Source organism: Chinchilla lanigera, unplaced genomic scaffold, assembly GCF_000276665.1.
Source record: "Chinchilla lanigera isolate Chin_1 unplaced genomic scaffold, ChiLan1.0 scaffold00017, whole genome shotgun sequence".
NCBI classification, from domain to species: domain Eukaryota; kingdom Metazoa; phylum Chordata; class Mammalia; order Rodentia; family Chinchillidae; genus Chinchilla; species Chinchilla lanigera.
In genome coordinates, this window is record NW_004955418.1 from 17,082,870 (window position 1) to 17,108,581 (window position 25,712).

The 25,712-nt window shown below is 40.3% G+C and overlaps 1 protein-coding gene across 4 annotated transcripts in view; it reads right to left on the bottom strand.

Annotated features, from left to right (window-relative positions):
• Window positions 1-25,712, bottom strand: part of Fam81b (family with sequence similarity 81, member B) — a 46,723-nt gene that overhangs the window by 2,724 nt on the left and 18,287 nt on the right. For all 4 annotated transcript variants that reach the window (XM_013513076.1, XM_013513074.1, XM_013513075.1 and 1 more), the window contains 5 exons: window positions 25,167-25,410; window positions 19,591-19,709; window positions 11,639-11,768; window positions 9,082-9,188; window positions 1,212-1,347 (listed from right to left, as the gene is read on the bottom strand). In XM_013513076.1, coding sequence (XP_013368530.1) covers window positions 1,212-1,347; window positions 9,082-9,188; window positions 11,639-11,768; window positions 19,591-19,709; window positions 25,167-25,410 — 736 coding nt within the window. The remainder of the gene's footprint in view (window positions 1-1,211; window positions 1,348-9,081; window positions 9,189-11,638; window positions 11,769-19,590; window positions 19,710-25,166; window positions 25,411-25,712) is intronic.

Below are 25,712 nucleotides of genomic sequence, written 5' to 3' on the forward strand. Positions count from 1 at the left end.
TGCTCTGAGGGTTTGCAACTGTAGTTGCGTTTACAGAAGTGTAGCAAAGGAAGATGTCTTAGTCCCTTCCCTGGGTTCCATGGACATGCTCCTAAGTGTTAGAAGTTCTTATTTCCTAGAGCTCCCTAGGTCCACGTGGATACACTCAGCTAAGTATAGTGACTCTCCATGCCAGCTATTTATTGCAGTTCCCTGGATCAGATTCCCCTCCAGAAATTCTGACATAATTGGTTTATGATGGAGCTCAGGAATTTGTACAGTTTGAAAGTTCTTGGGATGATTCTGCTAGGCAGTGAGGTGGGGATGCAGAGGCAGCCTTAGGCTAATTCTCCTCTCTTCTCCCCACAGGGAATTTGGGAGCGGAAACTGACCATGACTAGCACAGCTCCTTTGCTTCTCTCTGGCCCTTCCTGCCTCAGGAATGGTGGATCCCGGTCTCCTGTCCTTGCTGGGGGCTTCTGCCTTCAGGGAGGCCCCCAAAGTTACCTAGCATTGCCTGAAGCTGATAGAGGAATTTCCCTAATTTGGGGGTGAAGAACTAGCAAGCCCACTTGATAGCTGCAGATCTGGCTGCGCAGAAATCCTTGTCTGTTAGTGTAACTCTTACGTTTGTCTCCAGCTCTTGGTTCTACCCTACTTAGTTATTTGCAAACTCAGGTGGGGGCTGAAGACATACACAAGCTACCTACAGCTCCTCTACTGAAGTTCTCAAGACATATTTGAATCTCCAGGGTAACTGGTAGTCACTGACCACACTGATGGCGCTTGGGGCTTTCTTTACATGGTCTGATCTGGAAAACTTGTGATCTACAAGCAGATCTCCAGAGAGGTTAAGTTACTTGTTTGGGCAGAAGTTCCTAAGCTTTCCTCATGTGTAAGCATCATCCAAGGAGCTTGTCTAGAAGCACCTAGTCCCATTGGAAAATTCCAGAAAGCTGGCTACCGAGGTTTGGGTAAGAATCTGTATTGTTAAAAATCTTCTTCAGGCAATTTTGGTAGAAGGAGAGACATGCAGGTTTGCAGAGCCGGGGAGTAGCAAATAGGACCAGAAGACAAGTTGCTGTATTCCTTTTGCAGTGCTAAAAATTTAAGTTGTAATGCACTAAAGATTACTGTAAGTGTTGAAGGGAGGCCTCCCAGACCTTTACCCACAGCTAACACCCAGACAAAGACCGGGCGGATGAACTTTGTGAAATAACAGAGCTCCTTACCAGTTTCTCCTGCAGGACCTTCAGACAATCATTTATGTGGGCCAGGAGGTCTTGTCTATGTTTGATAAGCTGGTTTTCGATCCATTTTTGATTGTTCTCAATTTCTTCATAAAAATTATTCGAAAGAGAGTTAAATCTAAGGAAAGATGTTTTGATCTGCTTTAATAAGTAGATTTAAGCATAATATAAAATTTAGTGTTAAAAAGACCGCAGGAAGATGAGGCTGGATGTGTTTAGCCAAGTGCTTATGTGGTGGGGTGGGGGAGAAAGGGAATGACCCTGGGGTTCTGTCTGAGGCTTGAGTTCAGGCCCGTTGCTAACCACACCTCTCTGTGTACCCTAAATACCTACACACACAGTCACAGGTACACCTCAGCCTGCAGGTAGCATCCCACACAGGGATGCATGTGCCATCGGCGCCGCGTTCCTCTCCGGTTGCAGGGCTCCTTGTGTGTGGAGGTAAAACAGAGACCAGTGACGTGGAGTGGGGCGTATCACTCTAGGGTAGGGGTTACCAAACTGCTCTCTGTAAAAGGCTGGCTTGTAGATGCATTAAGCTCTGTGGGCCTCCTGGTCTTTGTGGGAACCTCTCACCATTGTATTGCAGTGGAGAGCAGCTGCAGACAGACGCGCACAGACAAATGTGGCCGCCTTCTCATCAATGTGTATGCACGGACGCTTTACCTTTCAGAGAACATTTACATGTCAGGCAATCTGTTTACGAAAAAGATTATCCAAAAGTGTAAAAACCACACACAGCCACAGCAGACTTGCACTGGGTGGTAGTGTGCAGTCCTCTCCCTGCACAGGCCAGTATGAGGCTGGGAGAGGGACTGGGGCGCAGAGGACCTGCACTGTCCGGGAAGCAGAGTCAGAGGTGGTGGTGGGGAGCACAGAGCACCCCAGAAGGACCTTGGGAATGCCCTGTCTGAGGGGGACTTTAGTGGTCGCTGTCTCAGGTGAAATCTTCAGTTAAATCCTCATTCACCACGAATGAGTCTCTGAGAGTGAATGTTTTTGGTAGTGATGGGGTATAAATGTTCTTAGAAAGATGCTGAATTACTCATGTGGAGCAAAACATAGAACGGAGGTGCAGGAAGAGACTGCTGGCATCAAGATGATGTACCACTGAGTCACAGAGAACTAAGAGGAGTGGATAGAGATTAAAGGGGTTGGAAACATACCATCCATCTAAAAAGGCACTGTGCAGTGGCTGGGGACAGAAGGGAAATCTATACCTGAAGTGACTGACAGACATAAGGATGCGGACTCATGATTCAGATTGCAGGGTAATGCTTATTTGTCACTGAAAATATTCACATTGCATTACAGTGTGTGGCATTTACAATTAAAGTAATAAGTGCTCTGTGTTTTCAGGCAAAAATATACACTGAGAATTTAGTCAGTGCTATTTATCACTGAGAGTAGCTGAAGACAGGGTGGACATATATTGTATGCACCTACCTCTCCTGAAAAAGTGTTTGGTCTTATAATAATACAAGTGCCATACGGTCACTTCCACCTTTATTTCAACTGAGGGCAATTTGCCCCCTTCCTGAAGACATCTGGTAACACACAGAGACAGTTTGGGTTGTTTGGGGACATGCTCCTGGCTTCTATGGGAAGACACCAGGGATGCTTCTAGACATCCTACAATGCAAAGAACAGTTCCACAAGAAAGAATTATCTAGCTACAGCCTGATGTGATGTCATACAACTGTTACTCCAACACTTGGGAGGCTGAGGCAGGAAGACCACAAAGCTGAGCCACTCTGTCTCAAAATAAAAAAGGCAGGAGATGGAGCTCAGTGAGATGGCCCTGAGTTCAGTCTCCAATACCATTTTATTTTATTTACGAGACAGAGTCTTGCTATGTAGTTTAAGCTGGCCTCAAACTTAAGGCGATCCTCCTGCTTCAACCTCTCAAATGCTGGGATTACAGGTGTGTGCCACTCCCCTGGCTCCAATACCATTTTTAGTATATATGCTGCTGAAGCCAGCACTCCAATACCATTTTTGAAAACCAGCCCGAAGATCAATAATGCTGAAGTTGAGAAACCTTGATTTACATGATGAAAGCCAAGAGTGGGAAAAGTCATTTTGTTTCCAATAGTTATATATTGGAAGATCAGCTAAATTCTGATCTTCATCCCCTCTGCGTCCTCACATTATTTTGGACAAGAGGGATTTTTACAGCGTAGAAAGCATATTTTGATTGAGACAGGTGCCTCAAGGTTGAGGAAGATGAAGCTGACTCCTGTTTCTGTCCTTTCTCTAGTCCTGATTCCCATGCACCTGGCAACTGGTTAACAACTGCTGCGTCTCCTGGGTCCTCCAGCAGTTAGCGGTCAACCTCCCTGGAGCCGATGCTGCCTCTATCCGGAAGGCCCTTCTGCAGAAGAGCCACTGACTCCAGTCTCATTTCATTCACATTTACGCTCAAACACCACCCAGCACAGAGATCTCTTTTTGACTACCCTGAAAAGGACCCTTTCTCCTATGTGACTTCCTTTATCACCTCATTTTATTTGTCTTCAAAGTGGTTACCACCCTCTGACATATGCTAAATTGTGTGCTATCTCCTCCAGTACAACTTAAGCTCTGTGAAAGTAGGGTTTTTCTTTGTTCATTGCTGCAATCTAGTAAGTGCTCCATTAATAAGTATCAACAGATGGGTCACTCTTTCTCTTCAAGTGTCTTTCATTAGGGCCATTTAACATATAACATGAACTTGTGTAGCTATTTAGAAATATTCTCTGCTTTGATTTTTGTCTTCCTTCTCCCACATCTAGTGGAAGTTTTAATTAATTTTCATGGTTAAGGGGGACAGTAAGTCCCCAGACAATCAAGAGATAGTCTTACAGCTGAGAATCCTGCCTTCGGCACTCCCTTTTACTGTATAATAAATGTTGACTATTTACTTTCTTATTCTTAAACACTAGCAGCATCCCTCTGAAAACCAAGGAACCACTAAATGTACCTAAGTAACATCTCTGGAAATACAAATCAGTAATTGAAATTCTGAAATTAAAGCCATAAAAATGAATTACTATTTATGAGCCTTTTATTATAAGGTTTGCCTGCAATTGGAGCTCTACTTTCCTATAAACAATCAAAAGTCTGGTGGTAATTTATTAAAATATGAAAGAATTTTAAAAAGCATTCTCCTAGAAAGATAAAAAGGATAAAATAAAGATTAAGTGTTTTCATTGCTGAGATTTTTTTCCTAGCAAAATGGACATGATTTTCCTTAAGTCCGTCAATTATAGAACTTGCAGTTAAAACAGGATGAATTTGTCTCAGATGACACAGTGTAGTTGTCAAACCTCTATTTCCATTGAGTGGAGGAGTATTTCTATTAAAAATAGAGAGTAAACAGAGAGAGAGAGAGAGATAAATAGATGGCTTTTTATTTCAGTTTTCTCAAAACACAAAATCGGACTTTTAAATTATGGCCAGAGACTCCATAGGATAATGTAGTGTTTGTTTTTTCTTTCCTTTTAAAATTTTATATAAGGGCGGGGGATTTAGCTCAGCGGCAAAGCGCCTGCCTGGCAAGCGCAAGGTCGTGAGTTCAGTTCCCGGTACCGGGGAAAAACCAAAAAAAAAAAAAAAAATTTTATATCGACAGAATCAGGCTCAAGCACACACCAAAGACAATTTTAAGGAGGGGAGTTACAAAGAGGAAAGGAAAAGTTAATTGGAAACTACAGACACAGTGGATCCTGAACAGGGAATGGGGTGTGGGCTTCAGTCAAAGACTGTGACTGTGGGAACACACAGTGAGGACCTAGCTCCACCCTAAGCCAGCTCACCAGGTCACCTATGTTCCCAAACCAGGGTCCTGCATGGAACGGTCTATTGAATGCAGTTTTAAAAAGATGACAGTGTTGAATTCTTGGACATTGTTACTGCTGGCATGCTCTTAAGAGTTTAGACAGTGGCTTTGAAAAGCAATGTACAAAACTAATTAGTGACCTCTAATGAACTAAGGAACATAGATGACATTTTCATTTCTTGTAGTTACATTTGAAAAAGTGCTTAAGACAGATCATTTGCTATTTTTGGTGATTGAGTCTAAGATTTTAAGCTTCATATCAGCAGCAAGAAATTAATTACAAGAAATATTATTTTTCTACCAAGTTTATGACTATAGGTACAACACTCTTAACTAGTATCTTATTAATGTTCTGTGATTTCTAATTAGTGAAACTAGTAACAAAGCAGTCCTAACTCCACTCTCGTACGGAGATGTATTTCTTTTTCATTCCAAGTTGCACATGAACTTAAATCCCAATACCATCATCGTCAATTTCCTGGTCACCCAAGCAAATATAATCTTTCCATTCTCTAAATTTCTATAGCTCAGTTTATTTATTAATAGATTGGATCCTATGATGAAGGCATTGTGGGCCAATAAAAACAAGTTTTGGGGTCAGATACTTTCTAGCTGTGTGAATTGGGCAGATTCCTTAATGTTAATGATTATAGATGTTCTCATCTTTAAAATGGGGATAACACCCTCAGGACAATGTGCAGTGAACACAGTGAGGATTTAGTTACTGGTCTGCATTTTTAAGTGACAATTATGATATTATTTTTGTCTACTGATCTGTCTCAGTTAACACTGTGTTTATTTTGACTTTGCTTGTGTTTTGCTTTTCACTTACCTATATTTTCTTTTCAACTGTGTGTGCCTGGGATTGTGTCTTGGAACATTCCAAAACAAAACGTATATCTTAGGTGCTCAAAAAGTCACTATTCACTATGTCAGCTTCTATTTAAGGATACAAATATGAATGAGACAAAGTCCTGTCTTAGATAGTCTTTGACTTCCTACTGTGGTAACATTTTCAAAGTTGTGTGATAAGAGTTGAGTCTGTGCATTTGCTTCAGTGACTAAGTACTTTTCTCTTTTTAGAAATAAATTTCTGTTAAGAACTATGTAGGGAGTGACTGGCAGGTGCTAATCCTGCCAAACTCTTACTAAGAGATGCCTGTATTTCATGATCGCCAGGACTTTTGTTATATAAGCGCTAAGTTGTTGGCTTAGACCATTACATCTGAGACTCTTCTGGAAGGAGGAAGCTTCACAGAGGGCTCCAGTGCACATTTCCTTTGTCTGCTCTCTTGATTGAGGTCAACGTTCTAGGAATTCACTGGAAACCCCCAGAAAACCAAGACAATATGGTCTAGGGCATCTAAGGTCAATATACAACATAAGCTTAGTTGACAACTAAAGTTGAATTTGTTGAATTTTCTAAATGGAAAAATTGCTTATTTAAGCTTAACCTTTAATGTCACTAAAATGCTTCTGTTGAAGTTACTCCCTTCGTTCGGAGACAGTTGTACTTTTAGAAAAAGAAGAGCAAATCCACTTTACTTTTTATGTTTATACGTGCCTCAGAATTCTTACATTAGTAGTGACTTATGTGCATTTTTAGTGTATGTGCTGCCAAAGCGAGCATGTTTCATACATTTTTAGCATTGTGGAATTACTTGTTCAAAGACAACCTTGCTAAAAGCTGAAGTCTAACATAGGTTAAAATGGAAATGTTCTGTTCTACAGAGCTTTTCCCTTTGTGTAAAATGATGTTCATAATCCATATTTCCGTCAAAGGATTAGTAGCCCTATTGTGAAGGATCCTACAAACTGGTAAAACATGACTTTTAAAATCCCAGCACAAAGCTTGACAAGTGATAAAAACAGGTGATTCCTGGAAAAGGAAAGTCAAATAGTGAGAAGAAAGCAAATTAAAACACAAGCTATTCTTCATCCTTTAACTGGCAAATATTAAAAAGGGAGCAAATCCAGTGTTGGTAAGAATGTATAGAAAGCCCTCTGCATACACAGTTATAACATTTGAAGAAATAAGTTTATTAAAAACCCAACAAACGCATATACCCTTTGACCTAGAATTTTGCTATAGAAATAAGAGCACTGGAATCTAAGGATACATAACATAAGTTTTTGATTGCAGTGGTCATAAGCTGAAAATTAGCTATTCAACAATAAGATAAATGGAATCATGGCACATGTGTATGTTACAATATTATGTAGCTGTGAAAAATAATGTTAGGTTAATATTCTATGAGTTTGAAGAATATGCAGGATAAAATGGATAAAAAGCAAATTATTGAGTAATATATATGATTTGTTCTTAAAACCTGTTTTACATATATATATCTATATATATCTATATATATATCTATATATCTCCTTATTGTTAAATGTTCCTATTAACAAGAAAAAAGCGTGGAAAGATACATTTGTGCTGTTAGCATTGGTTACATTATGAAGCTGAAATGTTGACCTTTTCATTCATTTTTGTTTTATTTTGTTACATTAAGTACACGTTACCTCTTTAAAAAATTGGAGAAAATTTAAGTAGGGAAGAGTCAATTTTGTAACAAAATTATTGTGCCCATAATTATTTGTCTAAAGAAAATATAAGGTATGGATTCACTGTTATCTACTGCAGTATTGCTGAAATTTTAGGAATTCATACTTAAAGTGAGAAAAGACACAGGTAACACTGTTACAGAAATGCGCTGATCCTTATCTATGTTGGTGACTGATTCATCTGTCAGCCAGTTTCCCATGGTACTAAAGACTGAAAAAATAAGTGTCATCACTAAGGTGATCAGCCCTGCATCCCAAAATATTTCATGTTTCCATTTTCTGTACTGGTTAATGTAACTTGTCTTTGTAATGCAGTCTCTCATTTTGGATTATAAATCCCATCTCTTCCCAAGGAAATGAATTCTTGACTGTACTTACAGGAACCATTTACTCGTCTCCTTTTCCTTTGGTTATGTTTCTTTGTCTTAATTCCAAGCTAAAAAGATTCGATAAAGCACCACACAAGCATTCTCATTGTCCTAGAATTTAAGAATCTAGAAAAAGAATGCGTTCTCAGGGTATGGAGAAGGTAGATCTCTGTTTCCCCAAGACATCCACTTCTCCAAGGTTTAGTGATCACTCATGCTTTTTGCCAGTTTTTAGGATACACACATTTTCTATTTTATTATGTCCAAAGAAGGTGTTAAAGTGAGGGCATGCTGTGCTTTGTTAGCTTCATGTGTTGACGTGTGCAAATACAGCGGTACACCTTATATCAATGGCTCAGATTTAGTAAAATGCAGTAGAAATAGGGAAAATAGAGAAGCAGAATATTATCAGAACCCTGGAGGTAACCAAGGCGTTAAACCAAATGGTGTACAACACAGAGGAGAAAAAGGGAAGGCCTAGGGCAGTAAGGTCACATCTTCCAAGGGACTAGCATTTTCTTTGCCTGTACCACGATCACAGGGCTTGGTGGTCATTTAAATAGGAGAGATTTGAAAAAAGGGAAGGGGCAATAATTTGAACGTTGGGGAGATTTATCTCCTTTACTCCACTGAGTAAAGAAAAATTCAGCATAAAATGGGATAAGGACCAGTTTTTAAAACAACATGATGTAAAGGAGTGAGTAGAGAAATTTTGTGGAAATCTTAAAGGAAAAGCTTGTAAATTAAAATTGTTTTGAAACATATTCGATAATCTTGAGGAATCAGTTTATATCCATGGTGCTTTTCATTGAGGCTTTTTAATATAAAATTGGTAGCAAATTTACGGGGCTAGCATGTGTATGCCAATTAGTTGAGATATTATGCTAACAAAGTGAGAGACAAAATTAATATTTATATTTATTCTTTTATGAATACTGGATGTTACTTTAGTGTAGAATATTCCTTGCATCTGTTTGGTACCTTATTGCTTAGCCAGGCTCAAATTCCTGAGAGAGATTTTTAGTTAATGCTAGAGCTTTCCTTAGGCAAAAGTCTTTGGGATACATTTAACAGAATTAAAAATCTTACATTCACTTACTTGAATTCCAAAAGATTCATTTCATGGCGATAATCTCCCTGGACCATCTTTAAATTTGCGGTTTGCTCAGAGGTGGAAGCCTCTATCTTTCCGAAGAGCTGTGTCACCTAATCAAAGTATAAAAGGAGCTTTTCTGTGTGTGAGCAAAACCGCAATCAGTCATATCAATTACACTTAATTCCTAAAGGAGCTAGGAACAGACTTGAAAGCACGTTTGCTTTTGAAAGTAATTTCTTCAAATGAACATGATTCACAGATGGAGTCACTATTTTCAAGTAAAAAATAATAGGGAGGGTTCCAATCCACCATCTGTAATATTCTTTTAGATAATAGGCTACCTAATGATGTAACAAAAAAGACTAACACCATTATTTTACTTATTAATGTAATTTGATTATTTCTTTGCTTTTTGCCTCCCCAGTTACAAGATAAGCCATTTTATCTCCTCACCCCTATGTTCTTAGTGAACATTAGGTCACTAATGGTAAACACTCAACAAATACTTAGGGAATAAATGTTTAAAGACACAATCAGGCTCTGACTGGCATTAAGATTTGGCCTTAGCCATTTCCAGGTAGCGTTCTGACATGACCACAGACGAATCACAAGTGAATGACATAGGGCATATGAAGACAGGGAAAGTCAAGTTTCAGTTGTGGAACTATAAGTATGAGTGCCTTTTGTACTGCCAGCACATTGAAAAATTCCATGAGGTACAGGAACTGGATTAAAATATAGATGCAGAACCGCAACACATAATTTTGTCTAACTAACCACTGTTAAGGAGAATAAAACAACATGATTGGCTTTGGCCAAACAAAACCACTCCACACCAGATGATCACATGAAAGGAAGTGGGCATTTAATGCAATCAGAGTTTGCTTAATAAGGAGAAGGTGAATAATGGAAAGGTTTGAATAGATACCGGCAGCAATTGATGGCTCCTGAATGGTGGGCTGCAGGAGGTACACTTAGAACACAGTAAAGGCAGAAACACTGGACAAAATAATAAGCATTTAGCCTCTGCCTCTATACCTGGCAGCGGCAAAGGAGGAGAAAGCAGGCAGAGCAATATTAATGTTAGATAAAATGTTACTCATGACAAAATGTATTAAAGAGTAGAACAAAGGTGACAGTTTGTACAGATGAACAGCAAATGCACAATGAAAAATGAAGAACTTGGAACCTTATTTCCTATACCTAAACTAAGGAGCAGCAGCTTTTTAGGATAAACGCAGAAGGTATTTTGCTAATTTTAAATGACTTTTTTTTATTCCTTAGTGGTTGAATAAGTAAAATACAAAGATGTAGGAAGGTGTGAAAATATTAATTTTATTTAATGGATTTATGTACCAAACCATGTAACTTACAAGTACCCAGCACTCATTCTTTTCCAGCACCCACAAACATCTGCAACAACTAAGTAACAGGACTATAAAAGAATCTCAAACAATCACCCAGCACAGGAAAAGCGTAGGCCATGACTCTTACCCCATGAAAGTAGAAAATAATAAGAAAAGTACATAGGAAGAAACAAAAAAATTCAACCACTTGAGATAAAAGAAAGCACTTTATCATTTCTAGTGTTTCACATGAAAGCATGCCTCCGGTGTCTGTTGCAAGGGCTGGAACTGGCCAATGGCTCAAAATACATCCTTGTGAGTCCACAGTCTCTTCCCGTGGCATCTCCAGCCAGGGCCTCATATCTCAAGTTTGCCCAAGGAGCTTGATAAATGCTCTCTGGCCTAATAGCTCAAGCCTTTCTTCCCTGTCATTTTCACAGGAATCAGACCCGTGTCCCAATCTGGAGGATCTCTGTCTCATCCACCTCCTTCCCCATTTCTCCTCATAGATTTTTGCTTCAGTAAATCTCTCACTCTTCTACTTTCTTAGGCATTTGTTTCTGAAGAATCTAGACTAAGATGAGTATTAAAGAACAAATCCTTGCTGCAATTACAATTTACTTAGAAGATGAAAATGAGAATATCGCCTATCAAAAGAAACATCCAAATTTACCATCAGCTATGTACTTATGACTAGGTCAGTGTCACTGGGTATAAAGAATGGGCCAGAAAGCACAGGCCATCAGCAGGGGCCAGTGAAGAGATGGCCTTTAAAGTCCAGGCCAAAGGACTTCCATGTTTTTTGTAAGAGATATAACCCATTGCAGTGTTTTCAAATAGGGACAGAACATAATACTTGTATTAATGTTGGATCTTTAAAAACAATAGCTCCCTTGGGAAATTCCCTTTCTTATAATCCCCGATTCCACAGGGATTTGAGGGGCAGTCAGAGGGTAAGGAAACCACCATGGGAATGGTGGAATCAAAGAGGCTATGCTTACAAAAGGCAGTGGGGCTGGACTAGAGGAGCACTGATTAAATACTGTGGACTGAGCTGACTGCACTGATGGTATATATGAATGAGCTGTCTTATTAAAGCCCTTTTGAAGGAAGGTGTTCTTTGAAAAAATGACCACCGGACTGGACTTCTGAATAAGCTATAATGATCTTGCTTCTGGCAGTAACACATAAGAGTCCTGTCTATTTCCAGTTACCTTCATATCCACGTTTTTGGACACAGTTTCTAGGGCAGACACGAGCTCTTGAATTGCTTTCTCAATTTGACGGTGCTCGTGCCTGATGATGTGGATGTCTCCAGAGAGCTTCACAATGCTTGAATCACACCTAGCGCCAAGAGGGAAATGTGTGTGAGACCCATAAGCTTATAACATTTTTATTACTATACTAGGGTCTGTATGTTCTTTTAATGGTAGAACTTCTCCAGCCCTTTGAATAATGTGTTTGTAGATATAGAAGCACATACAGGGATCTCTTGCTTCACTTTTTTTCTGTTAATGATGAGAGAAACCAGGTTAGGTACACTGGCCCAAACCAGAACACCGAGTTGGTGCCCATGAGGACACTGGGGTACACTGGGGGGAATTTCACATTTTGGGAATTATATGAACTCAGTCATAAGAGCATTAGTGGATTGTGATGTCTTTGAGAATTTACCCTACTGCTGTCGCCAGACAAAATTGATCATTTTTCCTTTTCTATATTATGTTCTGAATCCATTTCCCTTCCTTTGCCTCCAGGCTGCAAGTTCTCCTTTAGCTAGAAAAGTTGTCCCACCCTAAGAAAGTCTTCCAATCCATAAAATAAAACATTTATCGCCCTCCTAGCCCAGAACTCCTGTTCCTCAAGTGATCTCAGTCAGTTATTATCTTACCTTAGACAGAAACAATTTACACTCAAGTAGGAATGAAGCTTTGGTTCCCGGGTGGCATTTGACATTTTATGGAAGGAACTCTGGTGAGATGGAGCTGAACTGAAGAGTAATCAGCTTCCCAGTATATCAGGGAGGAAAACTACACAAGCTGACCCCTTACCATTGCCCGAGGCCTCCCTAGGGAGCCAGCAGGTATGGCATTAATGACCAGTTACAGTAAATGCTCACGTTTGCACGGAAGACAGCACTGCAGGATGTGTCTTCGCATATCGGAATTATCAGGCACCCCGTTGGTAATTGCCATTTTGTGAAATAACTGCGTTGACTGTCATCAGATAATATTTATGGGGAACCACATTTTCACGTTGTCGTGCTAAGTGCTGTAAGTATTGTTTGTTTTATGACTATCTGTACTTGTTAGGATCCAGAATTGATTGTTTTTCCCTTAGGATTTTTGGTTCATAAGTTGAACCAAAGGTGAGCACAGTTGCTAGCTTTGCCTGAGATGCCCCTGAAGGGTTACTGGTAGCTCGGGAGGAGGGCGGAAATTAGGAGCCAACCTGATTAAGAATGACTACAAGCTGCAGTGCACACAAGTCAAGGTTGAAAGTCATTCTACACGTGTGTGTAGACACTGCCATTGTGGGAACAATATCCCTGTTTGTCGACTAATTGGAATGTCCGTATGTCCATTTTAAGACTCCCAAAGACGCAGAAGTGGCTATTGCTACCACCACGTCCCGTCACCTCCTTCCATCCCAACTTTTCTCCCCACCCCCAGGCCAGCTGGTCTGTGCAGTGAAGGCAGCCGTTAAGAATCTGGCCTCTGGGGTCACGGACACCAGGCTTTGAGACTTGTCTCTGCAGCATCCCAGGTTTCTGGTCTGGGGCAAGTTCCTTAACATCTCTGAGTTTCAGTTTTCTTGATCTGAGGCAAAAGGGATGAAGATACTGAGGTCACCGCACAGCGGCACGGTTTGTCCACCACACCCTCCAGGGTGCGCCAGATGCGAGGGCTACTGTGTGGCTAGGGCTCCCGCGGTGGGGCGCGCTCAGCCCTCAAAACCCTGGTGGCTGCCTGACCACTGTGACTTCATGAAGGTGTTTCAGGATGGAAGGAGGCAACGAATGCAAAGCCTTGAGTCAGTCCCTGGCGCAGACGGAGGAGTCACACAAGATGAGCCGCTGCTGTTTATTAACTCATCTTGAGAGTTACCAGGTATTCATTCCCATCTCCCTCACCAGAGCCCAACCCCATACACGAGGGAGTCAAGGACCGATTAGCAGGTTTTCAGAGCTGACTCCATATTCCAAAAGGAAGCTCTCTGCCTTCTTCTTTAGGATGATTTTGTCTCTGTTAAAGTAGTATGTATCCATTGTAAAAAGTCTTACAAAAATTACAAGGAACAGAAAGGAGAGGAGAGGAGAGTTAACATCATCCCAAATCCCATCTCTCAGAAAAAATATTGTTAATATTTGGTTATCATTCTGGTGAAGATAATACATACACCACATTCACACACACGTACGCACACAACTGTGTTTATTTATTTATGTACAACCCTTCCTTGGTATCCACGGGGAAGTGGATAGGGAATGGTTTTAGGACAATCCACAACCTTTCTACCCCTACAGATACCTAAATCCTCAGACGCATCAATGCCTCACATAAAATGGGATAGTAGTAGTATGTAACCCACGCACTTCCTCTCACATACTTTAAATCATTGCCAAATTACTTGAAAACCTGATAGAGTGTTAAGGTCATGTAAACAGCTACATTGTTTAGGAATTATTTTAGGAACAAGGAGAAGTGTCTCCATCTTAGGTTGCTTGAATCTGTGGATACACAAGTCAAATATGTGGAGGGAAGACTATATCTCTTCACTGCAAGAGACCTGTTTCTATAAAATGAAGTCATAAAAAACTATCATAGATTGGAATTGTTATATTTTTACAACTACCATCTCAGCTTTAGACAGCATCTGTTGACCATGTGCCAAAAACGGACAAAATAAATACATTTAAGTGCTTGTTCTTTCAATAGTTTTGGTTGCTATTTTGCTATTTTTTAAATGTCAAATTGTAGAGATACTTGCATTGTGTTCTATAACAATTCCTATAGTCACTGAGTCTTCATTCTATATCTATAGCTTATGTTTCTTAGAGGTCCTTTAAACTATGATTTTTTTTTCCTCCTGAGATCCTTAATTTTGGCTTATTCCTTGGTTGGCCAGAGTTTTCCACCCAGATTTTGAAAGAAGAGCTCAGGGGTGTTAGAGTCTTAAGAATACCTGTCTGACCTCATATACTTCAAAGGTATCTTGGTGAAGATCATTGTTATGCTTTGTACTTTCCAGGCAGGCACTCATGCCGCTGAGCTACGTCCGCAGCCCCAGGAGGGGTTTTTGAAAAGTAACTGCATCCTGGGGCGGCTGTAGCTAAATATGATGCTGGGAGGAGGGTCTGGCAGGAGGAGAGGTCACAGGGGGCGTGGCCTGAAAAGGTCTTTCATCCTGGTTCCTTGCTTTCTCTGTACTTTGCGGCTGCCGCGACCCAAGCAGCTCTTCTCTGCCCAGCCCTTCCACCCTGCAGCTGACCACGTGAAGCCTGAAATGTCCAAAAAGTGAGCCAGAAATGTTAGAGACTATTCTGTGTGAGAGCTTTCAGTATCACATACATCTCCTTAAGTCTGGGGTTAGGGTACTGCTCCTGATTGTCCCCTTAGGAAACGGGGGTGTCTTGGTTACTTTTTTCTCGCTGCTGGGACAAAATACCTGACGCCCAAAATTAAGGAAGGAAAGGTTTATTTCGCTTACAGTTCGTGGAAGTTTCAATCCGTACTTGGCGATTATAAGGCAGAGTGGCACGTGGCAGAGGGCTGCATCTCAGGGCGGCAGCCACAGCTAAGCAACAACTCACTTACACCGGGGCGGAATGGGGGAGGAATGCCCCAAGCACTTCTTCCTCTCCCTTACATATGCAAACTATCCACTCCAGGGCGGGTGCAGCTCTCACACCCATATTCAAACTCTAATAGCCTGCCCCAGGGCCGCAGAAGACTTTGGGGGGACACACAGACAAAAACCATAACAGGGGGACATTCTCACAGCGAACATTAGGCCATAGCATCTCGGTCCTGACACTCTGGCCTCTCCTTCCTTGGCCTGTTGTGTTCCAGCTTGTTTCTCTCAGGTGTGTCCTGGCAAGGAGGAAGGGTCTGAAGGAAGGAAATGAAGAAGGAACCAGTTGGATCTGCAGCTGCTCCCCGCAGTGTACTGTGTTGTCGACTGGACTCTGAAGCCATGTTCCCTAGGTCTCCTGTGGCCCGCTCAAGCTCCTAAAATAGTGCTTTATTATGATTATTTTGCCTAAGCCTCTTGGGATTACAACTCTTGATCTGGAGGAAGTGATGATGTTTAAGGTCTGAGCAGGACTGTATCTGTCTGAACGTCACAGTGTTTGAAAAGTGTGCTTGGCTCGTGGCTAGCAGTTGTGGCAAATGTGTTTCCTGAGTTTTCGCTTTCCTTCTTTTATTTTCCGCTGGCATGGAGCTGTCTCCATTGATAGAAGTGGAGTAAAATGCTTTCATCCTGCCCTCTAGCCGCAAGCATCCCCTTAACTTTTCAAAAGTTGCTGATTTCCACAGTAGCATTAGGTTTCTTTAAAGGACATGATTTTTACTTTCAATCATACATCAGCACAATTTATCACTTTTTAAAAATGCAGGTTTGCCTTGGTCCCAAAGAGTCAAAAGTGGCCTGCTGGCTGGCCTCCACTGGCTTCTGCTACAAACTGTGATAACCACCTGTACAGTGCCCTTGGCATCCCCCGCCTTTCCCTTTCCTGCACTTGAGACCAATCTATCAAATACAGGAGAGGTGCAAGGTAGGCTGGGCAGTGTTGAGCGCTTGAGCTCATTGGATGTGTTTGTTTTTGAACTACCACTGTGCTAGGGTAGAAAATAAGGTGTAAAATTCAAAGAACATTGTAATCGTTAAAATATTGAGCCTGATTTATGAAGACTCATAAGACTGTTTGCTAGGAATTATGTTAAAATAATCAACCTAATTTCACCCATGCTGAAATTCTAATTGGAATTAAAGTCACTAGATGTGGAAAGCCAGTAATCAATATGCCTTCGCTGGCCCATTAGTCATTTGTTTGGCAAAAACACAGAAGAGAAACAGGAAAGGAAGGGTGAATTTACCTCTCATGACTTTTACCCAGATTCTGTCTCAGATTACCAAATAGATTTCAGAAATTTTCCGTAAAAGAGGAGAGACACTGCAAGGAAAAATGAGACCTTGTCCTAGAATCACTGCTTACGACTAAAGATGAAGATTATATAAAAAACTGGAGCAAGCCACATGCAGTGGCCCATGCCAGCAGTGACAGAGAGGCTGTGGATGAGTTTGAGGCAGGAGGACTGCTGGAACCCAGGAAGTCCCATGCTAACATGGGCCATGTAGCCAGACTCTTGTTTCCATAAAATAAAAAAAAGTAAAAGTAAAAAAGATATGGTCTGGGGGGTGTAATCAATGGTAAAGCATGTGTTTGCTATGTCTAAGGCTCTGGGTTCTACTCCCAGCACCCTCCCCCTCACACACATGAAAAAAATCAGGGCAGAGCAAAAAGGGTGATACATCTCAATGTATATCCACAAATTTCTTGCTTGTTTTAAATCCATTTGTTCTTTTGTCTTGCATGCAAAACAGGAATTACAAGAAGAAAGTAAGAGAGAGTCATCAGCACTCCACCAAATTGAGCCAAGTCATATTTCATTCAAAATATCTTCTTGCAAAAATATATCTAAGTGCACTTTTGGGTTTACTTGTATTTATTTTGTGATCTCCCTTTATAACTCACAGATATGAAATTCTCTTTGTGATAAATATTGTATAATAAACTTTATAATTATACATATTCATAGTTATGCATAATATGAATAACTTTTATATTTAGTCTCTGGATGGTCAGATAGTTCTTTTTGATGAGAGTTTTTTTAATCATAAATATTACTTCCTAAAAAGTATTTTAAAAAGGAATGAAGCCAGACTTCAGAACGGCAAAGTCTTTCCCAGAGCCACTGATTATATATGTTGTGGGGCAACCAGAAACCTTCGAACTTCTTGTCCATTCTGCTCCGTAACCTACAGGCTTCTCATAAATAGCAAGGTGTGAACCAAATACAACACTGCCCTCTGATTCTCTTCCCTTTTCTTGTCAGAAAGGCTCTGCACTTCACACTGCTCCAGTCCCAAGCCAGGAGCCTCAGTAGTTATCCTTGACGCCCTGTCTTTGCTCACCTTCCATGTTTATTCAGGCCCAGTGTTGCCGGGCTGCTGCTTTGGACTTCAGGGTCTTAGTGTACTCGCTTGCTACTTCTCGGCTGGGTTGCTTCAAGCGCCTGTCTCAATCTCTGTGTCTTCTCTCATCTAATCCTTGTATATTTCACTCATCAGAATTTGACACGTGCGGGGATTTTATATGTGATTATTAGAGGGTGTCTGTGTATGAATGTTGGCCTTTGGGGAGCTGTGGGCTGTAAAGACAAGAATCTGGTCACTGCCGGCGGTGGCGGGTGCGGGGCCTGGCTGGAGGCCCCAGGTGGGTGTCCCTGCTGGGGCCCAGCATCCCACCCTCCACTCTTCTGATCCTTCGCTGTCTGGAGCACTGCCCACGCTCAGCACGCTGGAGAGATCATGGTAGAGAAGGAAAGGAAGGCTCACTTTTCCAGGTTTGCCGACAGTCCTCTCTGTGATACAATTGTAAAATACATTGCCAGGAGCCAATTTTTTAAAGCAAAAAAATTTGACTTTTCCTACATTGGGTTTAAGCCCTGCGTTGGTGACGTGGAGAGTGTGTTCAGGTCTCCAGCTGCACACTGACGTCTTCCTGTAACTCAAAGGCAAACAAACAGACAAGCCTAAGCCAGCATGGGCTCCCTGTCCCTGACCCTGCAGCCTCATGGACACCCTGCCAGCTCTCCACTTAGCACAGACGCAAAGGGCAGGCCCCATTAAACCCCTGCGAGGGGGAGCCTCAGAGTCCAGCAGACAGCTCTGCTGCCACCATCCCAGGAGTGGCAGGGTTCCGGAACATCGCTTCGCAGTGCTCCCTGAGGACCCAGTACAGATGCTCTGCGTGCTCACCCCAGGCTCCCGCTGGGTTGGGGGCACAGCTGAGAGAAGGGGCGGCTGGCCCCAGAGCGGGGATCCTGCACACCCACACTGTACTGGGACTACTGTTTCTGGGGCTCCGCGCCCTGTCTGAACACACGCCACAGGATGGCCAACTCTACGTCTGCTGAGTGGCTCCCAAAGCAGAAAGGAAGACTCATCTTACCTTCAAGACATCCAATGGGTGGAAACTTTGGACAGAGAAGGTGGAGAAAAGCTTGTGAGATTAGATCTAGTGCGAACAGTAGTTTGGGCGAGGTTTCTGCCACGTATGTCAGCCTGCCTTGGCCTACAGTCATAGACACCATCAGTGGCCTTACTCAGAACATTTATAAACCAGTAAATGAGCACAAACGTGAAGCAACTGGCACTCTCACTTCTGTGGAGGCTTACATGGTGTGGCTTCTTCATGAAATCACAAAGCTATCGTTTAAATTCAGTGTTATGTGTAATTGTTTCATTATGACAGGCCACAAGGTATATTCATTATAAATTGGAGGACAAAGCGATTCTCCCTATTATGATGTCAGTTATTATGACAATAAAATACAGTGCTAACATGTACCATCAGCAGTCCTAAGTGCTGATTAGTTCTGGGTCATTCTTCTGTACACAGAGGGGTGCCATCAGCTTTATAGTGGGATTGTCAATGTCCAAGAAACTGGAATAAAATAAATTTATGTAAAAAAAAAAAAAAAGAGAGAATCTGGTCACCGCCAGTGGAACCAAAGTGGACGTCCTGAGTAACCCATGGGTCCCACAGGTAGCTCAAGGCGTTCAAAGGTTTGTTGTTTTTTTTTCTTTTTGTCTTTTTGAGACAGGGTTCTGTTATGCAGTTCAGTCTGGTCTTGAATTCAGTTTGTAGCCCAGGTTGGCCTCAAACTCACAGTGATCCTCATGTCTCAGCCTACCGAATGCTGGGATTACAGGCGTGCACCACCCCACCTGGCCTTTTCAAAGTTATTTGGGACATTTTCTCAACTACCATCCACTAGTTTAGCGTACTGTAAAGTTGATAGCTTGTTTTTTATAATATGAAATTTATTTGGAAATAAGAGTCCAGTGGCTAAGAGGTAGTTGTGATCGTCCTTACCTGGCTACTCTTCCCCGAAGGTCTCCAACTCCTTGCAGGTGTTTGATGTTTAGATCCTGCACTGCAATATTGGTCCCTGTGGCCGCCTGGTCTCGAGCTCTTATTTGGTCTTCCAAGATCTGTAATTTAGAGTCAAGATCCCTGTTACATATTTTCCTGTGATGCATGATAATAAAACATTTAAAGCAGGTGAATGCATTTTGTAGTTAGGCTGATGAGATGAACGAGTGGAAGAGGCCCACCTCAAAGAGAACTGATCTGTTGTATGCAGGAGGCTGCAATGGCTTGATTTCAGCAGGGTGTGGCCAGGCGGGAATGACATCGCAAAATTTTTTCAACGATAGAAATCTAGGCTTTATGCAAGTCTCTCAGTGTAAAAAAAAAATCAAAGTCTTTAAACAGTCTATAGGCCAAACAGAGTATATTTATTGCGCTGACATGGCCCTAAGTTGCCATTTGACTATCACTGATGTAAAAACTTTTCACACTTTTCACAATCAATGGTAAATTTAGAAAAATATTTTTCAATATGGCATCAGGCAGGGTCCTTTAGGGATTGGATCAGAACCATAATCAAGGTACGTAGCATAATGGACATAAATGAATCTGAATCAAACTGATACACATAAGGCAAAGGGTTTTTCTAAAGATTTCTTAGAGAGCAGGAGAGATTTCATGGCACATATGTGCTCAGATTCTGTCTTTGAGTCATGTCTTCATGATGTTTTGGAAATAAAGTTGACTTTCTTATGCTACCAGGTGGATGGTCCTGAGAAGAGTGTTTTTTAATTTTTTATACCTATTTATAAATATTAATTTAAAAATTAAAAAATTCTGCCTATCCATAGAAAAGATTTGTCTTACTTGACATTCCAACAAATTCTGGTGTGAAGTACTGACACATAAAAATGTTTATTTATCGAGAAAGATGTGAGTATGGAACTCGGGAAAACATAAATCTGTGATATCTGGAAATATTCAAGTTTAGTTGTTATATTTGACAAAGGCTTGAACTATGTTTAAATGTAGACTTACAAATTTTACCAGGTAAAAATGGATTTTTGTAGCAGATGAATTACAGGAATTTCAAAGACAATACAGAAATCTTTCTCATGGTTAAACTGAACAATTGAGACAATCTAAGAGTAAATAAAGCATTAATTGAAGATGTAAAATATCAATAACACTGGCAAGAGCTTGGTTTTCTTTGTATATATGTTTCCTCTTTTTTTTTTTAGTAAAGAACAGTGATGAAATGGAACTTGATCTACTACATACTGAAACATTTTTTAGAAGAAAGATAACTAAATTAGGGTAGTAGCACTGCCAATGGGCTCAGTGTAATGTAATAATGACCTATAGCATAATGTAATATTGTAAAGAAAGCCCCGGTAAGAGGTTGTAAGGAAGAAAGGTGATACGAACAAGACTTACGAATTGTACAAAAGGTATTAGGATCTCTGATTATGTGGAAGACATTTAGATCTTTACCTCATGCCATGATGTCTCAATATAGATTTTTGAAAAAATAGACTAAAAGTATAGATCAAAATTAAACCAGAGGCTTTGACAATGTAGTTCATGACAGAGCGTATGCTTAGCCAGGGCAAGGCCTTGGGTTCAATCACCAAAACCACGAACACATGCACACACACAAATTAAGGCATAAATGATAGAAATTATTTCATATCTAAAGAATTTTCTGATCTTCAACGTCATGAGATAACTTATTAATGTTCATACAAGACTTGTGAAAAACACTGTAAACACAATTAAGATATAAAAAGTACACTGGAAATGCATGAACAACAAATATTATTGGCAAGAGTTTCATTGGTGACCTGCAATGAATATGTATGTGTCTGAGGGCTGATTGTGCATTAATTTTTCCATTTTGGAGTTCAGGGTCGTTGTATTGGTTATTTGAAATAATGGAGGAAGAATAGTTATACCATGGAAATGGGCAAACACTACAAACTAGGGTCCTCTCAAAAAATGCACTGCTGATTGTTTTTTTTTTTTTTGGTACTGAGAATCAAACTCGGGACCTTGTGCTTGCCAGGCAGGTGCATGTGCCACTGAGCTACATCCCCGGCCTGATTGTTAAACATTTATCAATATACCACTGGTTATTACCCTTAATATACAAAAGAACTCATCAAATCCATGGCAATTAAAAAGTACTAAAACTCCAGAAGATAAATTGGCAAGAGACATGGGCAGATTATTGGCAGAGGAAATACAAATTTTCATAGTCACTTTTAAAAAATGAATTCGTCGCCTTCCAACAAAAAAAGATCTCACTTCTATCCAATCAAATTAAAAGAGATTAAAACAACAAATCTTAATGCTGGCATAGGCCCAGTGGAAAGAAGCACTCTCACATAATGCTAATGGAAGTGTAAATGAAGTATATAAACTTTCTGGAAATCATTTTGGCACCGTGTATCAAGAACTTGCACAGTACTAATACCCTAGTAATTTCACTTCTAAGAATATATATTATGGAAATAATCCAAAGGCAGACACATATTTATGCAGAAAGATGTTTCAACATTAGAGAATAATTAAGCAATTTATGGTGCATGTCCCACATCATGAATTTTTAATGACATATGAAAGAGTTTTCATTGTACCTTTACATTAATGATTGTGCTTGCAAGAATAATCTCACCCTCCTTATTGGAATATTTGCAAGAACTGGAGGAGGAGATATATGGGGATTTACAGATACTGGTGTTTGGTGGTAGAACTGAGAGAATATTTTTCCCAGGTTTTAAAATTTCTTCCTGAACTTCCACACCGATTTCAATGAACAAGAATTGTTTTTTTATATTAGGGAAAAAACTACAGTGAAAGTGATATTATACCTAGCATTTTCATTTTTTGAGTTAAAGATAAATTAATTTAGAAACTTATAATGAACTGCCCGCTTTAAAAAAATCATTTGTTTTTTAGAAAGGAACAATAAATTTAACTGCTGCAATTTTGGTAAATTTAAAAATAATTGTCTCCATTCCTTTTAAGGACCCAAGTCAGGTGTCAGTTACATTTGGATTTATCTTGGGGCCAGTTTGCAAGGGGAATGACTGGGTTAAAAGTTTGGGTTCTTTGAAAATATTTGAATAGCATCCATGTGTCTATAAAAGTACTTATTACTTTTAATTTTAGTTATTTACTAAAGGTAGTCATACAGTTTCTACTTCACAAATCTTTAACATTATCTAAAGTCTTTAACATATTATTTTAAATATAATTTTGCATGCAATCAGACCAGCTAGCTCTCCTTTTTCTTATTTGTGTCAAAGGCGTACAAGGATTGCAAATATCTCGGTGTTCCAGTTTCTGGAAAATGTTTTGTCTGTATTTTTTTCAGAGCTAACCAAAATAATTATTGTAGGACAAGTAACTCTCAGCAAGATACTGGAGACCTGGAAACTATTTCCCACCTTAATTAAGAGTAGTTTAAGAGGATAGCTAATATATATTGGAAAGCACAAATCAAAGGGCACCTCTGGAGAGATCTTGATAGATGTGATCAGCTGTGTAACAACAACCAAAATCAAAACACAGAACATTCTTGGAAACATTTTGATAAGAATGTTGTATTTCCAACTACCAAGAAGATTTAACTCATACCTCAGAATCTTATTTCGGAGCTAGAGCTATATATAATTGATTTATTAGTCATCTCAAAAGGCAAGGAGCTGTTTGCCCCTTGATATCTTCATGGTTATATTTTGTTGTGCCTGGAAAACACTTTGGTTGGTGGAGACCACTACGAAGCAGCCCTGAGCAGGACTTAAATCAACCAATTGGCTTTTCATATATACTTATGAGTCTGTCCAAAGCATAGGCTGCTTGTCTGGAAATGGGCTGCAGACTCATAGTAAGTGTACCCCTGTGAGTCACTAATCCCTACTAAGGTCTGTAATGGTAGATGAAGCCTCAAAGCCTCAAAGGATGACAAGATCACAGCCAAGGACACATGGATTCAATCTCAACTAGATAAAGACTGTAGCCTCAGGCATCTCACTCCTTTGCGGATTAATTTAATACCTTACTTGGAGAAGTCCTTGAGTGGTTCCACCCTTCTTGAGTACTCCCCTCTCTTCTTTTGATAACTAAATAAATATGGGCCACCCAGAGAAGGTCTTGGTCTTAGCCTTGAAAGAATCTCAAATTCTGTGAGAGGACTTTGATCCTCCTGGAGCCCTGAAATCATTCCATCTGCCTCTTTTATTTAGCCTTCACTTTACACTCATTTGGATGATTATAGACCTGATCAGCCCGCAATAACTAAGGGATATTTTTAACCCGATACTTGGTCACATTGAATATTTGCTAAACACCAGTAAAGTACCTTTAAAGGTCTTCCTTAAGAGGTTTTTACTTTCTATATTCTCTCAATTGCATTTTGGGGTCTGCCAGACCCTATACATGGAGAAAATTAATTCATAAATATCCTTGACCTTAAATTCAAATTAATGAGCAAGTCATTGCTGAGTTAATTCCCTTATTGGTGTCTACTTTTCTGGTTTGTTTATTTTGATTTTTAATCAATTTAGTATACTAGAGAAAGTTAAGTACTGTGCAAGGGCATCATCAGTTTTCATCACTGAGCAAGTTTTTGACCAGTTTCCTAGTGTGCATTGTCTAAAACATTTGTTGAAAATTGTTAGCTGAGGTGTACCATGTACATACATCAAAATATTAGAGAACTGTAATCAAAATATGCTTATCTAGACATATCCTAAGAATTTTCTTTTTTTGATCAAAAACTTCATTTTTATTTCAAGATCATCTACTTCAAGAAATATTAACAGAGTACTGACTACAGATCATACACAGTTATTGCCTGGTGTAGGGTTCAGTAGTAAATCAAAGTTCCTGCCTCATGCAGGGTATATTTTAGAAGGGGAAAAAAACAAACAATAGACAAATACAGATTATTATAGATTGTGATAAGTGCTGTGGTTAAAAATAGAGTTTAAGGGAGATTGAAGCTCCCTTAAAGTGAGGGAGGATGTTATTTTACAGAGTATGATGGGCATCCTCTCTTATAAGGTGGTACTTGAGTGGATACCTGAGGAAATGAGGGACATTTCATAGGAACAGCTAAAGGAAGATGATCCAGTCAGAGTAACAGCAAGGAATGGCTGGAAAGCCCACATGACTGAAGGAAGGGGTAAAGATGGGGTCAGAGGTCCCTGAGGTCAGGTTGTGAAGAGCCTCTGAACCAGCACTAGGGAAGCTCTACCTTTGCTTGGAATCATTACAGTGATAGACTCTTGGTGATTCAGAATAACAGGAACCTTAGCACAATGTCTCACATAATGTTAAAGGTATCTTTGCTGTCACAAGATAGATGTACATTACATATTTTTAATAGAAGTTTCTTGTACTTCTTGTCATAAGTGAGCTGTCAAAAAACTGAACTGTTTCCCTTGGGAGCAGGTGAATTAAAATCATTTAAATTTAAACAATAGCAACACATTCCTACAGTTGAAAGCTGACTTTGGTTGTTGATAATCTTTGTCAAACAATGATGCCAACATATTGGAAACGGGAACTACCTCAATGTTTTGGCTGAGTTTTTTGACGATGCTGGTGATGGTCTGGATGTGGCTTTCTAGCAACTTCCTGGCAAGTGACTCTTCCTTTTGAAAGCCTTGGGCCCCCTGGAGGCAGTCAGAGATGTCCTCCTTGATGCGGAAGGCTTGATCGAGGAGGAATGCTATGGTGCGCTCCTGGAGGTTCAGCCTGTCTTCTAGCTGATTCGTCTGGGGTTTGGCAATGACAGGAAGAAAAGGACGACCCCTGCTCAGCAAAAGGAAACAAAGGGGTTAGGAGAATGAGCTGGAGGAGCCAGGAACCTAATTTGCTCTCTTACTGCTACTCCTTTATTTTCTTCCCAGTGAGAAAATAGACCCTTAAGCACTTACCTGGTCTGAATCTTGGTTTTATGTCTCGTTTAAGAAACAAATCAAGGTTTACGCCTTGATCTTGCATCATGCATTTTTTGTTTCCTAAGCAGGAATTGCTCTATATACAATGGTGAATTTTTAAGGCAATGGGTGGTGGTTGGGAGGGGGTGGGGAATCCATAAGGGAAGTTTTTAG